Genomic DNA, 20,383 nt, shown 5'->3' with positions numbered 1-20,383 from the left:
GTCATATAGACTTTGTACGGACTTGGGTGTTCATTTAGGCACAGCAAACTATTTTTCTGCTTTTTATCACCATTCAAGGTAAAACCAAGGAAAATCGTTAATTTCTGACACTATAAATCTTATGCTCCGGAATTCCTATTTGGAGGTAGCACAGAATTGGTGATAGTGCTGTGGTAAAGCATGATTTCCTTTCATTTTGTTTAAAAAATGAAAACCAGTCATCTTTTTTTGGTGACTTTAATTAGGGGTGTCATTGGGTTTATTAAATTGCAAAACCCTGAAAGGACCGCTTTAAGATGAGGTGACTGAAGGAAAGAACAGGATGTGCACACTCTTCATCTTCTGTTCTAATGAGAAAAGGGACAATGTCTCAAGAAGTTTCTGTGCTAATTCCTTGATTGGATGTGTAATTAAGTTTACAATCACTTGAGAGTTTGCAAACATGTCAGCTTTCCTGTGCCATCTTTTCACCATATGCCAAATGACAAAGGCATTGAGAAGTGAAGTCTATCATAAATATTATCCAAATAACTAAAAACAAATCTGGTGTGAACTTTCAGTTCTATTATAGAAATACACCTGTGATAAGGCATTAAGAAAGATCTGCCAGATTTGCAACAGAAAGCCTGAAGTTGTCAGCCACTAAATGAACGTTGCACGCAGCTGTCACTGGGTAGGAGGAGATAGATTGTCTCTTCATAATACTGGAATTCATAATGCTTGGCAGGAGAAGGGTAGCCCTTGATGAGAAGCAATTATTTGCGAAGGAGATGATAGTGTGTTTTCCTGCTGAAGTGAACGTGGGGTTGACAGAACACTTGTGCACTCAGGCTAAACTTCTGCAGCGGGTCGCAGTGATGTGGTATTTTTCTTATTTCAAGGAACTGTACCAGGCAGAATAGCTCTTGGTGTATTAAATGCCTAACTGGGGGAATTAATATTTTTCTTTTTTACCTTTAAACCAGCAGTGAACCATCGTTCACTCGAAGGAGATTTGTGAGCTTCCATAAAACGTATTTCATTCAAGGTTTCAAAATGAATGTAATAATTTTTAGAAAGATATATTTTTGTACACTTCATAGGTGGTGTGAATTCTGTTACTAAGAGTTGGGAGATACTGTGAAACTAAAGCTGCAATGTAAACAATTTTCTGTTGGTATTGATTTGAACAATAGCATACTTGCTAAGACTGTATCTTCTGATCCTTAAGACTGCAGGTGGAGCCATTGGTAAATCTTTTAGGCTTCAGGATTTGTTTTCTGTTTGACAGCTCAGTTAAGTCAGTTCTGCAGAACATGCGGTGGTCTGTGTTAAAAAGTAACTCTGGTCTGTGAAAATGTGTTGAAAAATGAAGTCAAACCCACTACTTGATGTGCATCTAAATGCACATCTAAAGCATGGGATCATAGTTTAATGAATGAGATTATTGTAAGATTGACAACTTTATTTTGAATGTGTTCTATTGTTTGTGTGACTTTGAAGGGGGAAAATGTAGGGAATGTGAAGCCCAGAAGCCTGTATAATTAGTTGCTTAACGCTTTGAATGTTAAATTAATGAATTAAGCTATTAAAAAAAAAATCAGTGTGGGCAGAGGAAAAGATAGGAACATATAGGAACCTGAGTTATTTTAATTATGGTAGCATGAATTATTTTGTCTACAAAGCTAACTGCCAAATTTTGAAATGGAATTCAGTCAGACTTTGGCTACTTAAATATAGCTTTATGGATTTTGTTACTGGTTTTCTGGTGATTTCCCTCTATAGGTTGAATGGATTTTAGAATTTTCAAATTGTATTCACAGAGTGCCAAGACCGATGGGAGCTTTATAGTTCTGTAATTTGTTTTCATCAATAAATATTGGAATTATTTTGGGTAGACGTCAGGATAAATTGATTGCTGTTTCCCTTTCAAAGCTGGACTCCCAGAATGAGTCCCCGCATCCACCTGTAAAGAGACTTGTGAAACCAAGGTTAAACCTTCATTCAATGCGTCGGGTCCGGTATTCTAAACCAGCAAAGACTTCAACTCCTGATTCCAGCAAAATTTGCAACAGAGTAGACACAAAGTACCAAGTAAGTACATTTTTGAGTCCTTATATGCCTGTTTTTTTGTTGTGTTTTGGTTTGTTTTTTTTTTACAATCTTGGAATGTTTCTCAAACCAATTATTTTACTGTCTTTGCAAAAAGTACTGATAGTATGTTTGAGGCGAGCTTTAAGGCAGTGGGAACCATTGTGAAATAGATTGAGCTTTTATGGATTTAATTCTGTTTTTGGAATGCTCAGTGTCTTGTCGTTGTTTTCACGATGTCATGATGTGCTATTGAGTCACCCTGTGCTCAGTGAAAGAATATTAAAAGAGAGAAATGTTTTCCTTTTGTATTCTCATGAACACAGAGCTGTCACTGCTGAAACATGCTCATGTTGTGTGTAAACTATTTCAGGTGAGCTATGTGCTCCAAGTGAGAGCTGACAATGCACTGAGTTATCCTTTTTGATTGCTTTGGTGTAGATGGAGTCTGATAAATTTTCCATAAAATTAAATTGGCATCTCCTTCTGCGAAAACACCAATGTTTCCAGTATCAGTCTGAGTGTACAAATGACGACGTATTAAATGTATGGGCTTTTTAGGCAGGAAATCAAAGTGAGCAGTCATACTGGTTACTTACTGCTTTTAAATCTTTCCATCTCTGTATTGTTTAGCCAGCACGATCTCCATTTGGTGAAGTTCTAGACCACATGTAGCAGCAACTGCTTAGTTTTTAGGGGAGGTAAAGGTTTTTTTTGTTTTTTTTTGTTTTTTGCTTGTTTGTTGATAAATGATAGAAAACAGAAAAGTATGTCCCTTTTACGGGGCTGGTAAACTCGGCCCCACATGTACACAATTTTTGTCATGTTGTTTAAAATAATTACTTTCTTTGGTAGAGAATTTGACAAATTTGATTTAGTGTTCTATCAGTTTGTCCTCAGTGCTGAGTGAAGCAGTGATGCTCACTTTAGCCCCAAAGTTTAACTGAACTGTACCCACAATGCTGCATTAGGGAACAAGGTTAAGTAGGTGAGGCGTATTCAGTGCTATAAAATTAAAAATAAATAAATTTAAAAAAAAAAAAAACAAAAACAACACATAAGTGGTTTTGGGTACTTTGTGTATTCTGTATCTATTCATGTAAATCTTGAAATAAATTTAACTTGCAGTGGATGAGAGAGAAGACTTCGCCTGTGAGACAGCAAGCAGAACAATGTGGAAGGTATGACATTTATTCATTTAAAACTTACTTGAAGGAAGAAAGAAATCTCCTTTTCAGTACAGTCTGCATGCTTGCCTTTTTGGAAAGGTGGTGACAGTTGTCAGTAAAAGGAATGGGAAATGCAAGGAAAATTTTGTATTTTGAGGGAACAGCGAAGTCCAGATTGTGTTTGAAGACCAGTGTAACTTTGAGAAAATTGTTGCTTTTATGAAAAGAATGAAGATGAACAATAATAAAATGACTGATACATCACTGATACACCACTTTTTATGCCAAGTTTATCTTCTGAGTAGGATGTGAAGATGGGAAACAAGGCATGCTATAATGCTGTATCCACAGAAAGGCTCTGTGCTTTTGGAGGCCTAATTTTTTCCTTCTCTAGGAAATAGGGATCGTTTTGTAGTTTAACTAAATCTTTAGTGTTACAAATTTTGCTGTGACAGCTATTTCATAGTTTGTATGTCAGTTTATTTATAACAAAACAACTTGTCCCTCTTAATGTTCCCTAGGGGAAAAGCTATTAGTTTTAGCTAGTTAATTGCTGGGAGTTTGAAAGCTCTGTCCTCATGGAATGATTCTTTCTGAAGTATTCTTTAGAAGGTAAAGTAGGCGAAGTGAGTCACAGGTTTTTTTCTTTATTTTTTAAGCAAAAACCTGGAAGAAGATTTATTAGTATTTATTTATTTTTAGTGCTCCTTTCATGATGAAGTTAATTGTTTGCTCTGAGTTCACATGAAGACCCTGTGTTGTTTAGAATCATTTGAGGCCAAATGCTAACTCATCTCTAAAATAAAAAAAGTAAATCCAGAAGAATTAACTGAACTTCTTCTTGAGGAGACTGCTTTGTGTTATACTGCTTTCTTGGTTTAGGATGTTAATTAATGAGTTAGTTGGTTAGGGTTAGGATGAGTTATCCTCCAGATAATATTGATGGCTTTCCCTTCTGGGCAAATGGTGTTTGGGGTAATAACGCTTGAGTTAGGACATTTTGCACCCTACCTTTTTAGGGGGTTGCTCTTTTCCAAGAACAGTAGCAGGGAATTTTGCTGACTCTGCTCATCTGCCAAGCAATTCTTATGTGACCGTGGGCATTCTTTGGCTTGCAGAAAGAACTCAACGTTTTTGTCTTGGCATCTAAAAGTTTGACTTCACAACCACCACCGTTTTAGGGGTGGAAGCGACTGGCTTTAAGGTTCTGGTACAGGTGCAAACAGCTGCTGGGTTTTAATTATGTTTTTTTCAAACTGTTCTGAATTATCTTTGTTAGCACTCCTTTCTACTTCTCCATTTAGGAAGGAGATCCAGAAAACTCATACTGCTTTTGATTTTGTTGACACAGTCCATTGCAGTGCCCTACCTTTTGTTTGTAGAGTAGGTAGTGGTGGTAGTGTTTTTTGTGGTGCTGGTCTCTGTTGGGTGCCATGTTCTGGAGCAGGAGCACCACAATGATCTGCTGGCAAGAGTCCCTTTGGACAGCTGAGTTGGAATATTCAGTAAATCTCTGGCCCACCAATGCTATATATGTGTGTGTGTGTATACATATATATATATATATAATATTTATTTATTTATTTATTTATTTATTTATTTTTAAGCCTGAGTCCAATTGCAGATCAGACTTGCTTGAAGGGTGACAATTGTCTTTGCCCCCTTGAAGCTGACAGGTGTTAACAGAAAGAGGAATATGGGCTATTATGGGCAAACGATACTTGTCCGAATAAAGACCTATTCTGATGTAAGACTCTTTTTCAGTGTTCTAATTGATTGACAGTTTGGATTAGAGAAAAGTCTGAGCATATGCCTTAGGGATCTGTCTTCCTCTATGCAGTCAGAGTGCTAAGCAGGCTGTTGTCAAGTATTTGACAAGTTTAGACCAGTTCTCCTCCTCAGTCTTCTGGAAGTTTGAGCTGGTGTCTTCCAGTGTGATCTAATGCACTTTTTATACTTCCTGATTGGCTGCAAGATAAGCTTTGATGTCACAGTTTTTCCAGGCAGACTTCATTTTCTTGCCATAGTGCTTTTATTAGTGCTATTCCCTATTTCACTTCTGGTTTGGGATATTTTTTTCCCTGTTTCCACTGAGATGAGGAAATCTTTCTGGTTTTGGTCTAGGCTTTTCTAAGTAACAGAAAAATGCCTTTGTGTGCCTTCCAAAAGGGATCTCTATTCATGTCTGAAAAGACTGGAATGTTGGCACACCCAAACACCTCTGCTGTTGCTGCTGATGGCCACATGAAAGCCAGAGCTGCTTCTGAAGCTTATGCTGTATTACCTTGCCACACAAGTCTACGGCCTCTCTGTTCTATCATAGCTGTTGGCAGCGTGTCCCGTGTGTGAAAAAGTGCATATGAGCACTCTTTCTATATTTTTGTGAGTTGTTCTTTTATATCCCTGCAAAGATGCATGTTCATCGCAGAATCAGAGAACCAGTCCTGTTTAAAGGAAGCGTTGGAAAATAGCAATCTAAATCAGCTCTTCTGTTTCAGGTCTTCTGGCTTAGTCGTTGTTCCCGTATGAATGGTGCGCTTATGTATGTCCTTTTCATTGCTGCTGTTAATAAAGATTTTCCTATTTAGAACATCAAGCATTTACCAGCATTTAGCAACTTGTGAGACAGCTTTATTTTTTTCTGGTTAGCAGGTTTCAATTCTAGGACTAATAACAGCTATAATGTCTTGAAAAAAATGGTCTGATTAATTTTTTTTTCTCTTTTTTTTTCCTCCCAACTTCTGTACTGTTGTGTGACCAGCTACAGAAATGTGAGCGGTGTGAAATGTGAAACTACGAGAAATGTGACCAGCTACAACTTCGGTACTGCCGCATCCAATGGTCTGTCCTCAGGAATGAGTAGTGGAGGCGGCAAAATGAGAAGGGAAAGAGGATTACACTATTTATCCAGATCTGTACAAGAACAGGTAAGTGACTCTTAAATTAATTGCTGTGACTGAGATTGCTGAAGTCAGTAGCTAAGTGTGTCAGTTTTATTGCATCATAGTACATTATAATAATACCTCTTTAGTTTTGCATGATGTTTTCCTGGGGGTTTCAGAGCAGGCTCAATTGATTTACTGTGTTTGAATGCCTGAACTTTGCTTACATAATTTTGAAATTTTTAGTTCTGCTACTTTGGAGATTCTTCGAACTATAACATTTCTCATTAGCAATTGAATGAGTGAGTCCTAAGAACAGAAGTAATGTTTTGGTGAAGGTTTGTGTAGTTTTTATACAGGAATGATACTTGAAATGAGTGCCAAGTATAAAAAGAAAAAAAAGGTTTAATTTTTGGTTTCATATTTAAGTCGTATAAAAAGATACAGGCCAAGAGTTTGAAAAAGAGTAGTAGAAGACAGCATTCTGCATGTCTGCTAATGATGACTCAATTTTTGAGAATCACCAAACTCCTTGTGAGAGTTTTTTCTCATTTTAATCAGAAAAATCTATTCCATAAAACTATGACTGTGAATATTCGGATTATTTTTTCTTTTACTGGATGTTATGTGAGGTGCCTGTAAGTTAATTTAAATACTTAATAGTAACATAAATATTTAATTAATACTAAGTTAATGTTAAGTATTTAATTTAAAGTATTTACAATTAAATAGTTTTAATGTAAATGTTATTTATTAATTAAAGCATTTAATATTTAATATTAAGTATTTAATTTAAGTTTAAAAGCATTAAATGGGACATTAAATGGTCCAAACATGATCCAAATATCCTAAGTTCCATAAATTTTTCAAATCAAAACAGTGAAACAGACCTAGGCTGCCTTATGCACTGAATATCAGTAGTACCTCCTTACATCCTTGCCTAGTCATTTCTAAGTAGATCGTGATAGTACTGTTGAAATTTTGATCAGATTGTCTACGTCATTTAAAACATAACTCATCCAATCTTAGTAATCAAATAAAGTAAGTGGAAGGGATAAAAATGGAAGTTTTGAAAACAGCGTTTTCTGACTTTTGCATTTGTGTCCCGATACGTGGTATGGGCTGTATTTACCAGAATAGAGTCTTCAGTGCTGCTAGTCTGACTTTCTTTGGTGCTTTTTGCGTTTAGGTTGGTTGTTGAAGCTACCTGCTTCTTGAAACATGACCTTTTTCCACGTTCACTGCTGTAGTGACTTGAGAAACTTTGGCAACCCTCCTGCCTAATTTTGCAAGAGGAACGCTTTCTCATTTGTCTTGAGAGTGTACTCTTAATTGAAGAGGTGTGAGGGTAGTTAGAAAGGATGATGCTTCTCTAGAGCTCGGATGACCAAAGTATAGGAAAGGAAAAGAACAATCTGATCTGTGCCTCTTTGTTCTGCACAGGTTTTGAGTTAACTTTCAGTGTTCTTGCTGTACAGTTGTTGAAAGAAGGGGAAGGAGCTGGGGGTATGTACAGGGTTATGGCATTCGTCTTTCCAGGTAGCCATTACTGTGATGAGTCATTAATGGTACCTCAAATTTAACAACTTAACTTCTTTGTTTCCAGTTCTTTTCCCTGTTCCACTTGAAGGGAGTGAGCGAGTGGCTGTGTGGTGCTTAGTTGCCTACAATGGTTAAACCACAACTTTATTTAAGTTATTAAATTAGAGGTAATGTGGTCGTATAAGCCTCGCATAGAATGAGCCTAGGGTGCAATAATTGGCATATTATTGCAATAAAATAAACATCAATCTGTTCCAGAGCAATTGAAATATTTTTGTATGGTTTGAAGTAGGTAGCTGATGTAATACGTTGAGGTGTTTGCTGAAGTTCTTGGAGTATCATTGGGCTGAGTTTACCGTTCTTCAGCTTCCTGGTTTGCTTTTCCATGCATTTAGACCTAAGTAGCATCTCCAGCTTTTCCTCTGGGTTTCTGGAATTTGGTTGTGAAGATTTTGTCCTATACCCACTAGGAAACTTGACTTTGTTTTATTACTACTTCTGTCTGCAAAATAACTGAAACATCAAGCTTTTCAACGTCACTGCATGATTTGTGTTGTGTAGTGAATTCAGGTAGTTGCTGCTCTTAAATGTAAACCTTGAATTCTTTTGAAAATACAGATACAGCCAACAAGTAGTGTTAGCAGTCTTGTGTTTGCATTTTCATCTCTAACTGTGAAGTCTACGGAGGCAGAAGTGCTATCTACATTTCCTGTAAGTAAACTAATAAAGAAGCTAGACTTGTTTTCTTAGGCATTTAGTAGGCTGTTGCAGAACACTAAAGCTGAATCTGCCTTGATGGAGAGAACTATGTAGGCTTCTGGCTTATAATTTGTCATTCAGCATGCATGCTACAAATGTGAAGACCAGCTTTCAGATTTGGTTTTGTGTATGCATTTGATTGACGTTCCTGTGGCTCTGAAAAACCTCTCTTGTTCATAGCAGATTGGGTTTACATTTAGTGTTCCCGTTGTAAAATCATCAGAGCTTTCTGGATCCAGTGATACGCCCGTGATGTCCTTTCTTACCCTAGGTAACTGAAATCTTAGCACTTCACATCTGAAGTGCTGATTTTTCTTATCTTCTTTATTAAATCTTAAACCTGTCCTGTCTGTGCATGCTAGCAATTCCGGGCAGTGTTGGACTTCCGCAGTATTTTTCCAGTGACAGATCTGTTTTTATTGTTTGTAATTATAAACCATGATAAAGTAAGTAGAATTGGTGAAGGTTCTTCCGTGAGAAGCATGAAAGTTGGAAATTCTTGTTTCTAACGCAAGTGAGTATAATGTGCTCTAGGTAGGTCGCATTGTGACGGCTGTTTGTTTTCTTTTGTTTCAAAAGAAACTAGCTCATCCGCATCCACCAACAATGAGCAAGAGGACAAACAAGGTTTTGTTGCTGTTCCCTTCAGAGTTCCCTTTAAATATGGATGAGGAATAAAGGAAGGAAGCGTCTTAGACATTCTAAAAAACCCTGGAGAGATAATAAACTCCTTTTAAAAAATACGCTAGCATTTTTTATTTCAAACAAACAAACAACAAACTTATGGTTAAGAGAGTATTTTCTATAAATATGAACATAGGAGAGCATTACATTAAGCTCTGCGTTTGTTAGGGTGCATCTGCCCCTTCTATTTTAAGTGAAGTTGTCTTTGTAGCTGGAAGTAAAACTGCAAGTTTAAAACCATATGCGTTGCATCTCCTTTATGTGTTAAGATGTAACTGTAACTGAGGTACTAAGAGAACTAGCTAGATGGTCAATGTTTCATTTTAAGTAAATACAATTTGTGGAATTGAAAAGGAAATGTTTGTAAAACTCGACGCTCCTGTCCCACCTTCAGCCCAGGTGAAGAAAGAATAGTAAAGAGTTTCGGTTCTAAAGATATTGCAAAAGCTGCAAATCTGTGACATTCACTTTATCAGTTTAAAAGAAGCAGAATCTAAATCCACATTGTTCAAAAACTTCACTTCTGATTTAAAAACAAAACAGCAAAAAAAAAAAAGCAAACAAAAAACACAAAACAACTACGTTCAATGTACGTTTACGAGCAACTTGAGCTGCTGTTCAAGATGCGTTTCCTTTAGTGTTTCTGTATTAGTAGCTTGTCTTTTCTGTTAAAATTGCCACCTTTGAATCAGGAGTTGTCCTGTGTGCGATGCATTTTGAACAAATATTGTAGAAAATTAGACAGTTGTTCAATTGTCTCGAGTTTTTATTATTTATTTAATATTCAGCATTTGGCTGTTACTGTCATTTTGGACAGTGCTCTCTTGGAGAAGAGCATTTCTGTTCTAAAGCAGGAGGCAACATTTGCAGAATTATGCTAGGTAAACAGAAACAGAAGCGTCATTTTTTTACTGTTTAACAGAACACACAAGCTAACCTCATGTACATATTGGAATTGTTTATATGAAGTCCTCTTTTGTCAGTATCCTGAATCAGAGTTCATCAAATTTGGTATCGGTTCTTTAACTATTCAGAGACCTAAATTGCCCTAAAGAAATGATGGAACTGAGCCAGTAGAGTAAGAAACCCTCTCAGGAAGTGCTAAACTTTAAACTCCCCGTTGCCCTAAGCTCATGAAAAGCAAAGAATAGTATTCTACACTTGTTCTAGTAATAAACTCCTTTGGCTTTCTCCCTGCATTCCCAGATTTTGGGAATTAGTTGTCTAAGAACAAGAACTCCCCAGCGTATAAATCCACTTGTTGTCCCTTCTACTTCATATAGGCCCAAACCTGAAAGTATTTACGAATGCATTCAGCTTTGCTACTGTTGAGAAACAAGGCTGGTTACAATGGCAGCTAAGCCCAAGTGACACTGTCTGGCTAGACATAAGAGGTGGATTCCCCCAGCCATCCTGAAACAGGTTGATGAATCCAGGGAGTCAAAACATAGCACTTCTGCATTTTTGGTTTTGTAGACTGCATCCTGTGTACAGCCATTACAGCAAGGGCCACAGACTTTACAAAGGCAGAGCTACAAGAATCTGATTATTTAGAATAACTGTATCAATGCACAGTTATCAATGCAACTCATTGGTTACCTTTTAGAAATTCCTATGCTCAGCCGGATTCATTTTCCCCCCAGACCTGGTGCATTCTGGCAGTCTTGCAGTGCCCTCATCTGATCACCTTGCTCACCAAATCTGACATAGGCATGCCTTCTACAATTTTCAAAAGGGAGAAAACAAATTCTAGTATGCATAACAGTTACAAAACTAATGAATTCAATTTCTGTCTTCTACAAAAAACCAGAAGATAGCAGCTACTAGAGCTTCCATTACTTAAGCAACCTCTCCGGCATGTGCACATGCACAGAAAAGGCTTTCACCAAATTAAAAAACCTGGGCCAGAAGCAAAAAGCTTGTTCCTTGGTAGCATTAAGATGCAACTCGCTAAGAGCCAGCAAAACAATACATTTTAAGTGCTATCTGTGTAAGTAATCAGATTCCATATTTCTGCATATACAGCAGTTAATCAGTTAGCATTAACCCACTCCTACCACTGCATAACACTAGCATTCTTTTTTATCTGCTTTCTCAAAAGGTTCTTGAATTAGTCTATTACAGGCAGCGTTGTCTGAACAGCAAACTCGCTCATTCCTGCTTGACTCACTGCATGGCCAGTAGTTTCTGCTAGACTTTATTTACTACTAACATTAGGTTCCATCCCCCAACCCCCTAAGATTTGCCAGGGCTTATGTTTTTCCCCAAACAAAGTAGGAATTATTTTGTCTTCAGTATTGCAGATGACTAAGTAGACACACAGCAGCGCTGATTTCAGTGCACAGCTCTTCCTCCTCCCACAGCTTCTAGGTTTTTTTTTTTTCCCCCCATGTAGATATGCATATGGGTAAGTTGAAGCTTATCACAGTAACTGCCTGAACTAACCGGAAAGCTCTTAAAAACACTCAAGGATCTGTGCTATTAAGAAAAGCAGTGCTAAAGACTAATCTCACTCTTCGTGCCCCAGAAAAAAAGCACTGGAACAGCTCCGACGCAGGCTCTTACATATCGCTTATAAAAGCGAACACACTGATAACGTTACACATTTGCACTGGAATTACCTGGAATATCCCAGCAGGTCTGTTGCTATTTTGCAGTCAATACATGAGGGATACCTCTTTAGGAAATAGTCATAGAGCTGGAAATCATCCACTTCTGGAGTAAGCTCCCCAACAAATATTGAATAATCTGGTCTTTAAAAAGAGAGAGAGAGAACAATTTTAAGGTTCAAGACTAAGATAGCTGATTCCCATTATATTCACAGTTAGTTATCATCAGACAAAAAAAAAAAAAAAAAGTACTCCTTAGAGATTTGTCTCTAAGTACAGAACTCTACTGAGTTGCGTAGAAAATTGCAATGCCACCACTCTAATCTAAAGTTTTCCATTACTCTGGGTCTATTCTACTGTTTCAGCAACAAGGACCCATTTTCTGACAACTTGCAACAGTTTGTTTCAAGAAGAAGCATAGTTTATTGCCTGAACAAGAAAGCAGCATAAAAATACCAAGAAAAATGATCAACTTAAACGACAGCCACGATTCAAAGGAGCTATGACTAGTAGCAGTAGAAATACTGCTTCCCAGTGATCATGGGAGACAGCAACTGCAAATAAACCATTATTTATAGACACGTATTGCCAATGCAACATTTAGCAACCACACCAGCCATTTTGGAATTTGTAAAGTGAGTGATGGCATTCGCTATCAATTCAAACAGGTAAGGCAGAGTTTCTCATTTCAAAAGGTTTTTACCTGGCTGAACTACTACTACTAACAAACTCTATTCTTCCTGGGTTTATTTTGTTCCTTTTCTTTCGTTTTTTCTGTGGTGTTCTCCACCAGCTGTAGGCCTGGAGGCATTCTCGTTTTTTCCCAAGCAAGTCCTGTTGGGATAAAAAAACACCTCTATAGTATTTAGCCTCATTTACATTCCTCCCTCCCACTCCCCATCACCACAGGTGATTTCCCCATATTCACCTTGCCCTTGAAAGAAGCCTGGGGTCCCATTTCTCCCTCCGCCTCCCATGAGGGAAAGCAGCCTCTGGGGAAAACGCCTGGCAAAAATAACAGAGCCAAAGGATTGTATGAACAGCCATATTCCCCTGACTTGTCAAGCTGGCTAAAGGATTGACAGCTTCCTCTTGGAATTCGGAAAAAAGCAGTTAGCCCTTCGATGCTGGTCAATCCTATGCGCTAATTAGCTTAGGACTGGATTGTGCTCCATTTGAGCTCTCGGACTCTCAAAAAAAAAAGTCTTCAGTAGCACAGTGAGTGATGAACAGGCAGGAAATCATCACTCCTGCTCAGAAGAAATCTCATCTGTCCCTGTCTCCCCTTTCCTAGGAATTCTTCTTCCTTATGTGAGATGCATCTCGTCACTACCTAGCTGCCAGTCACTCTCTCAGGCCAGGAACGACGACAGGAGGCCCATTAATGGAACGCAAGGAGAAAGCAGACCAGGAACAGGCACTAACTTGGCTGAGGGGAAAACTCAAAACCCAGATGCAAGGCCAGGAACTAAGAGGCATAAAAAAAAGTGCCTCCAAAACAAACAAAAAAAACCCAAAACAAACAAACAAACAAACAAAACCACCCCAAAAGCCACAGTTAAAAAGGAAGTGTGATAACTACAGAAAAGAGGAGAGAAACAGCCATAACAACACAGGTTGCCTCCCTCATTTAGTATTCTGAAGAACAAGGATTTCCAAAAATATGATTGGCGTTTTTCAGTAGCTTTTACTTACGCAGGCTTTAGTGTTCTTCCTCTAGAACACCTCTACATAACTTACCTAGAGAGTGTTACTCACAAGATCCTTCAGAAGAACTCATGCTCAAATAATCCAAACTGCAAAGCTTAACGTTTTGCCCCCAACCTGCTTCGGTTGTTATGATCAAGCATCCAGAGGACAACCACCAATTACCAAATTACCAGAGGAAATCACAGGACTAGAACACCCAACTCAGAGTGAGCCAGCCATTTCAGCTTTACATTTACTAGGAATTCTGAGTATGGTTCTGGGATCCATTTAGACACTACAAACCTGAATTTCTCACCACAGGATCTTACCTGGTTTGCCATGGTTGAAAGAATCTGTCTTCTGTCTTTCTCAAGGAATGCAGCTGCAAACGCTCAGTTTATTGCAGTCCGTCAGCTAGAAAAAATGTGAGGGAGGGGCAAGAATAATCTTAACTTTGAGGTCAGTTTCTTAGATGCTCACCCTGTCCAACGCTTTTAATATGATTAATTCACAACTCGGGAGTTTCATTTCTGATGTGTCTCAATTGTTTTAGCCATGACAAGAAGGATACATAGCCAAGGGGACTACGATTAGAAGTCTTCTTCATTTTCTTAAACTGTAGTAGTCCACAACGTTTTCGCGTTGTCCAAGACACTAAGAAATTGTGAGCTTTTAAGTGACCTACACCTTATCCTTATTTCTAAAAGAACATGCAATATTGTAATTTAATAGTTCCATGTTCTGAAGTAATTAAAAGCGAGGCAACAAAGATATAAGCTTTCATGTTTTCTACAACTCCTCAAGTCCCCCCACACACATTTAGAGACAAATTAGAAGTTGTATCTGCTTGTGGTTACCAGTTACACAGCTGAAAACAAGCAGTTGTACTTCCTACCTGCTAAAGGAGTAGAGATGTTAAGAGACAAAGCAGGGTACAGCACAGATAAGTATGACCCTTCTCTGCACCTTTCCTTAGGTGCATCTTCTTGTCTTCCACCTCTTCTGGCTGACAGGCACCAAATGCTGGGCCAGCAGCAGAGCCAAACACAAACGAAGAGGACAACCCTCAGGGAACAGAAGAGAAATTTCAGTATATGCAGGGCTTTTTTGTTTGTTTGTTTGTTTGTTTTTGTTGTAGAATGACTCTACGCATCACATTTTCCAAGTCTGGTAAACGAATACTTCAAATATTTGAGATAGATCTTAATGTTTACAGGCAAGTATGTAAAACAACAAACTACCTCAGCCCTATCCCGGCTGGCTGCTTTTCATGTTACTTACAAGAAAAGGTGCATGTTAACAACTCGGACAACATTCATCTCAAACACATTGGCTGTCTAGGCTGAAATTACTGTCTTAGGCATTCATGTTCTAGAAACAAACTCCCACAAACGGTACACGTTAATTTATATTTACTAAGAGCTGCTTCTATCACTTATATATACATAGAACATTAAAATACATAAATCAGCATATATATATATATATATAAAGGTTCAAAATACAGCTCCTGATCTATTAGGAGCTGTATTTTCATTCTTGCCAGCAGCTGCACCCCTTCCCTGTCCAAGTGTTTACCATTATCAGTTCTGGAGGCCAAATCACGCCTTCAGGAATCTAACTATACTCAAAAACTCAGTTTAGTAGAGTAATTCTGTCCCTTCCCATAACGGATAACAAGCTCATTCAATTAGCTGTTTCGGTTCTTCAAGGCCAGCAGAAATAATGAAACAACAATACGTGATTGAACAATGACTCTGAACATACAGCACATCTGCTGAGCAAAAAGGGACATTTTCAACAGCGCTATTAATTGGAATGTAATGTAAGCAGCCATCGTGCAACAGAAAACACCATCTACTGCACCGTAACTTGGAATGGCTGGCTGCTTTTCTTTCCAAGAAGAAAAACATAAATGGTAGCAGTTAACACAGACTTGAAGGCTTCTGCATTGGAACAACAACAACAACAAATCTTTTGCGAAGATTTTTGAAAGATGGCTTAATCTGCAGGTTCAGTTGATCTGCTTATGGCTGTAATTTAGTATGGCTCTTTCTCTGCATGTGGTATACAAAAATTAGTGTAAATTTAATTTCCATGAATGACAAGATTAAGCCCTCAGATCAAAATGAAATTGAACCTGTAAGGAAGATACTACATCTGTCTCCAAGGACTGCTAAGCTAGCAGGAATACCCATTCCATTATTTATAGTGTTAACGTTTTTCTTTGGTCTGCTATCTAATGGCAAAAATGAGAAAAACGTCTTTTTAAATGTACCTGTTGAACTTGATGTGGTTGTGGCTCCAAAGGTAAATCCAGGGTTTGCATTGCTACTGCTGGCTCCTGAACCGAAGACAAACGGAGCAACGGCTACACCAGTGCTGGAAGATGTGGTTGCTGGTTTGTTTTCTTGGGAGAAGCCAAAGGACTGAGATGTCGTAGATTCTGCAGAGTTGCCAAATGTGGAGCTGCTCACAGTGTTGCTGGCTTGTCCAAACACAAAAGGTGCAGGGACCGGTGCAGGGTTGGAGGAAGAGGTGACGCTGCCAAACACGCTGCTGCTGTTGGCTGAAGTGGTGGGTATGGCTGCGCTGGAGGAAGCAGAGCTCAAAAAGCTGAAGGATGGTTTTGCTGCTCCTTGATCTGAGAGGAAGAACACGACATGAGCCACTGCAAGACGCCAAAGGAACTACAGCAGACTCCGTTTCAATCCCTGTACAAAGAGCAATCCTGAACGACACCTCGGTTACGCTCCAGGTACTGGTGATTCCGTCCGATCCAGATTTCACATGCTGATTGCTGCCATCCACAAATCAAGGAGTGGAAGACTTGTGATGAGCAAGGACGCCCCCCTGCAGTCTCGAGGCTTTATGTATTGGTCACAAACACCAAGAGTTGGCTGTAATTATCTGAACCGGTATTAAGCAGTACCTCTGACCTCTTCAAACAAAAATATCTTTCAGGTACTCTTATAAGAACAACATCAATTGCCTGCACCAGTTTTATGGCCTTGCTAAAGGGAGCACTGAAAAGCACAGTGGTACAGCTTCTTTTGTAGCCTGTTCAGAAATGACAGCCCTGTGCCTACAGCTTCAGATCAGGCCAAGCTTACCAGCCCAACTCTTACAGCTAAGTTCACTGCACCTGAATGCCTTCAAGATGTGCTTTTAGGAGCCATGGAGAAGAACCTGCTGTTAAGACCACCGTTATAAAGTACTGAGTTTTGTTTTACACTTCAAATAGAACTATCTGCTAAAGTCATTCATCAGCTTTCCCTAAGCTGCTGCTCTCTCATTACTGAATGTGTTCCTGCTCTCAGTTTCCCACTGACTTTTTCCCCCAGCCTTTATGGCCCCTTTTCATCTACGACACTTTTAAGGGACTATATCATGGTGAATAATGCTGGTTAACACTTCCTTTTACACAAGGTGCCTCATGAAATTTTCCTGACTAAACCAAACCCCAGAACTTTAACTAGAAGGGGAAGCAAACAAACACACACACCTCCCCTGCCACCAAATCTCCCCAAAACAGATCTGTTCAGGAACAGATCAACTAGAAGAATACTGCGATTAAAATCAGTATAGCCCTCAACACTGCTTTTGTTCAGGATTACTAGCCAACGTCCTTTCCCTGACCACTTCTGGAATTAATACTGAATTCCATACTCTAAAGCATGGCTGATAAGTCATACAAATGACAGTTAGCAATCAGAATTTTTCCACGCAGTGACCATCAATAAGAACTCCAATCCTCTACTGCAGCCTTTTAACAAAGTAAAGGAAAGCAGAACTGTGTAGTGACTGTTAAGCAGAACTGTGTAGTGACTGTTAAGTGATTTTTGGACTTTTGTAGTAGTAGAGAAACAGCACTACACTCTGTAGCACAGGCACAAGTACATGGGAGTAAGATCCTCGCTCTCATCTCTTTTTTCTCTGAAAAACGCTCGGGTGAGGCCTCTATTTCACCATACTAATGATTTTACCACCAGCTGTACTGCTAGCATTGAGACAGTCCAACTTCTGTGCTTGTACAAGATTAAGTTCCTTAAGTTCCTTAAGGTGTCACAATTTTTTGTCTAAACCTAGTGTCAAAACTCATTGAGATCAAAAAAGGAATTGCTGCTAATTGTGTACATATCAGTAACTAGGGCAGAAGACACACAATGCATGAATTAAACTTTTTCTAGAGCTCTAGTACACGAACATATCAAATCTCACCAATTTTTTTCTAGTATAGTTTCAGAGTTCTTCTTTGATGGACATAAGCAGACAAGCGAAGATGAAAGATAGGATGAAACTCCAAATTTGAAGTCCCCTGGTGTACTAGGAAACTTAAATCCCCCAACGACATTGTTGGAGGATGCAGATTCAGAGGCAATGCCAAACTTGAAGCCCCCTTGTTCTCCAAATTTGAAACTTCCCGTGCTATCTAACGTATGAGAAGACTCAGAGGATGAGGATGACTGAACACCAAATGTAAACGATGGTAAGGCAGCATTTGTGGACACAGCAGCCGTACCAAAACCTGCAGAAATAAGTGAACATCAGGTTTGTAACCCATGGGGTACCTGCAGTACATGAAGGTTTTAACAACACTCTAGTCCTGATCTTTCCAGTCAAAACTGTTTAAAAAACAACCCACCAAACAGTAAAACAAGAAAACCCCATGCTTCCTCCCTACATCAACCTTGTCACAATTGTGTTTTCTGTCTACCACCTGGCTTTAAAAAGTACACAAACTTCTTTGAAAGATCATGTTTGTAGTCTGCACTCCAAATGAACAACACGTAGGGCATGTGAAGAACAAGCATGTCATTAATGAAAGCTTTTCTCTAGAAAGGATAAATTTATTCTTGGGGAAAAGTGTGGAAACAGCGGTTATCTTTTCGAGGCAATATTCCTATAGGAAAAATGAACAAGTACACCACACCTCAAAGGAAAAAATAATTGTGCTTGAAAAGTAAGAAAAAAAAAATCAGAGCAAAACAAAAAATAAAACACAGAACATGCATCCTCGTTTTAATCAGTAAGCGTTACCTTTGAGATCTGCTTTGGCGCCTGGCTTTGCACTTTCACAGGCTACACACTTTGTGGCCTCTGCTTTGTTTCGAACCAAGCAGGTCTCACAATCCCAGCTTCCTTCAGGCTTCTTAAATTTGTCTCAATCCAGAAATTCTCCAGAAGGAGCAGAAAACATCAATGCACTGCTACTGGTCACAGGTGTTAGATAGACCCTCTACAAGAAAAACAAGACAGTTAACCATCCTGTTTGAACATCAACTATAAAATGAACATTAACTTTTAAATTTGGTTTATTAGACCCCACAGAAATGTTCAAAACAACTCTGAGACGCCCCCCTCCACCCCAGAAAAAACAAAAGCCATCAAAAACCCACAAAGAAGTCCAAGAGAATCAACTCTGACTGAAATCCATTACCTTACCTCACGAAATTTCAGTCTTACTGTACACGATGATTACAAAAGCCCAATCTAGTCCATCTCAATTTGTTTCATCCCAGATATATTTGCAAAGGTGTTTTTTGATGTAATGGCATATTAAGTGACGTTTAGAGTCAAAGTTAAAATCAGAATCGTATTTTAAAAACAATACAACCACGCTCAAAATCAATTACAGTCACGCACAATGGGAAACAACCCAGGACTGCCCTCAACAAGTTACCCAGCGGGTCACTCACTTTCTTGAAGCCTATCACCGACCTTCATAGGCATCTCTCTGCTTTAGCTTAAGACCAGTTAAGACTACAGTACTGTCTTGAAATCTGGCTTTGCCTCAATTACATACAAATGGTGAATAGAGGCATTTTGGCCATATTTTGTAATTATTTTTACTTATTTCTGAAAGAGAAAAAACACAGCAATTTTTAACTCTTTCTATGGAGTTCTCATTTGCGCCAGTGAAAAATCAGTACGTCGTTTTTGAATTAAGTCACCCAGTCCAGCCATCTTCCCTCACCAGCTGCAAAGCAGGGCATATTTGCATTGATCCAGCTCCGTACTAATAGGTTTCACAACCGGTTCAATTTATGCGACAGGCTGGAGCCTGGGCTGAGACCTCTGAAGTGCCTGTAAACCAATCCTGCAGACAGCCTCTAATCCATCAACTGGATCTGGGAATGACGTTGCTTAAAATGTTCCATAAATGCAACGTACTTTTCTTCTGTACAAGATTCACAGAGGCTAAGATGGAAACAACAGGAAAAAAAAAAAGGACCATACCTGGTTTCTCAGACTGACAAGCTACACATTTGTTATCTTCTGCCTTATTTGATACAAGACATATTGCACAGTCCCAAGAGCCTTTCGGCTTCTTAAATTTGTCTCCAAAGTCCAGAGTGAGTGTCGTGTCAGTGCTGCTCGAGGAGGATGTCACTGTCACTGAGCTGTCTGTCACCACTGGTAATGTCAGAGCAGGCATTACTCCCGTTCCAGGTTTTGGCGTCTCACATGCTATACATTTTGTCGCTTCCGGTTTGTTTTGGACAAGACAGGTATCACAATCCCACGTTCCAGCTACTGTTTTGAATTTGTCTCCAAAGCCCAGCATCTCTGCTGGGGGCGCTGTTGGCTTTGAGGTGTCACATTGACTTGAACTTATTGTCTGTTTCGTAGTCTCGACTGTCGATGCTTTAGTCGCTTGACAAGTTACACATTTGTTGTCTATGTCTTTGTTTTGCAGAAAAGGGTCACATGTATCAGATTGCCAGTATGATGCTTGTTTAGAAGTCTCTTTACCTGCAGAAAAAGTTGTTATTGCAGGCCTAGTATAAATCACTGTGCTTGTTGTAGGTTGTGCAGATGTAGAAGAGTGTGTTTTCAAAAATCCAAAGTCTAGGGAGCAAGAAAAAATAAGTCAGACTGTTAGCACAGCACCTCACTACATGCAACTAAGTGACTTTACTAGGGGACAATAATTTCAACTCAGGTGCCAATGGTTATAACCAGACATTCAGACCCA

General features: G+C 38.9%; 2 protein-coding genes across 15 annotated transcripts in view; one reads left to right on the top strand and one right to left on the bottom strand.

Moving 5' to 3' along the window:
* The window catches only part of LOC137851619 (tRNA selenocysteine 1-associated protein 1-like), a 28,335-nt gene extending 9,714 nt beyond the window's left edge, over nucleotides 1–18,621 (bottom strand). The window contains exons 1-8 of one of the 2 annotated variants that reach the window (XM_068672918.1): nucleotides 18,445–18,621; nucleotides 15,683–16,048; nucleotides 14,300–14,469; nucleotides 13,734–13,818; nucleotides 12,644–12,720; nucleotides 12,419–12,549; nucleotides 11,728–11,859; nucleotides 10,706–10,825 (exon numbers count right to left, since the gene is read on the bottom strand). In XM_068672918.1, the coding sequence (XP_068529019.1) occupies nucleotides 10,735–10,825; nucleotides 11,728–11,859; nucleotides 12,419–12,549; nucleotides 12,644–12,673 (384 nt within the window). In that variant the 5' untranslated portion in view covers nucleotides 12,674–12,720; nucleotides 13,734–13,818; nucleotides 14,300–14,469; nucleotides 15,683–16,048; nucleotides 18,445–18,621 and the 3' untranslated portion in view covers nucleotides 10,706–10,734. Of the gene's footprint in view, nucleotides 1–10,705; nucleotides 10,826–11,727; nucleotides 11,860–12,418; nucleotides 12,550–12,643; nucleotides 12,721–13,733; nucleotides 13,819–14,299; nucleotides 14,470–15,682; nucleotides 16,687–18,444 lie in introns of those variants that run through there. The other variant, XM_068672919.1, reaches the window with a different exon arrangement.
* Nucleotides 1–20,383, top strand: part of NUP153 (nucleoporin 153) — a 97,204-nt gene that overhangs the window by 17,575 nt on the left and 59,246 nt on the right. For 12 of the 13 annotated variants that reach the window (XM_068672855.1, XM_068672852.1, XM_068672854.1 and 9 more), the window contains 3 exons: nucleotides 1,915–2,073; nucleotides 3,199–3,251; nucleotides 6,001–6,166. In XM_068672855.1, coding sequence (XP_068528956.1) covers nucleotides 1,915–2,073; nucleotides 3,199–3,251; nucleotides 6,001–6,166 — 378 coding nt within the window. The remainder of the gene's footprint in view (nucleotides 1–1,914; nucleotides 2,074–3,198; nucleotides 3,252–6,000; nucleotides 6,167–20,383) is intronic. The other variant, XM_068672863.1, reaches the window with a different exon arrangement.

The sequence above is a fragment of the Anas acuta genome, chromosome 2 (genome assembly GCF_963932015.1).
Source record: "Anas acuta chromosome 2, bAnaAcu1.1, whole genome shotgun sequence".
Classification (NCBI taxonomy): domain Eukaryota; kingdom Metazoa; phylum Chordata; class Aves; order Anseriformes; family Anatidae; genus Anas; species Anas acuta.
This window is presented reverse-complemented; position numbering and strand designations above follow the sequence as displayed.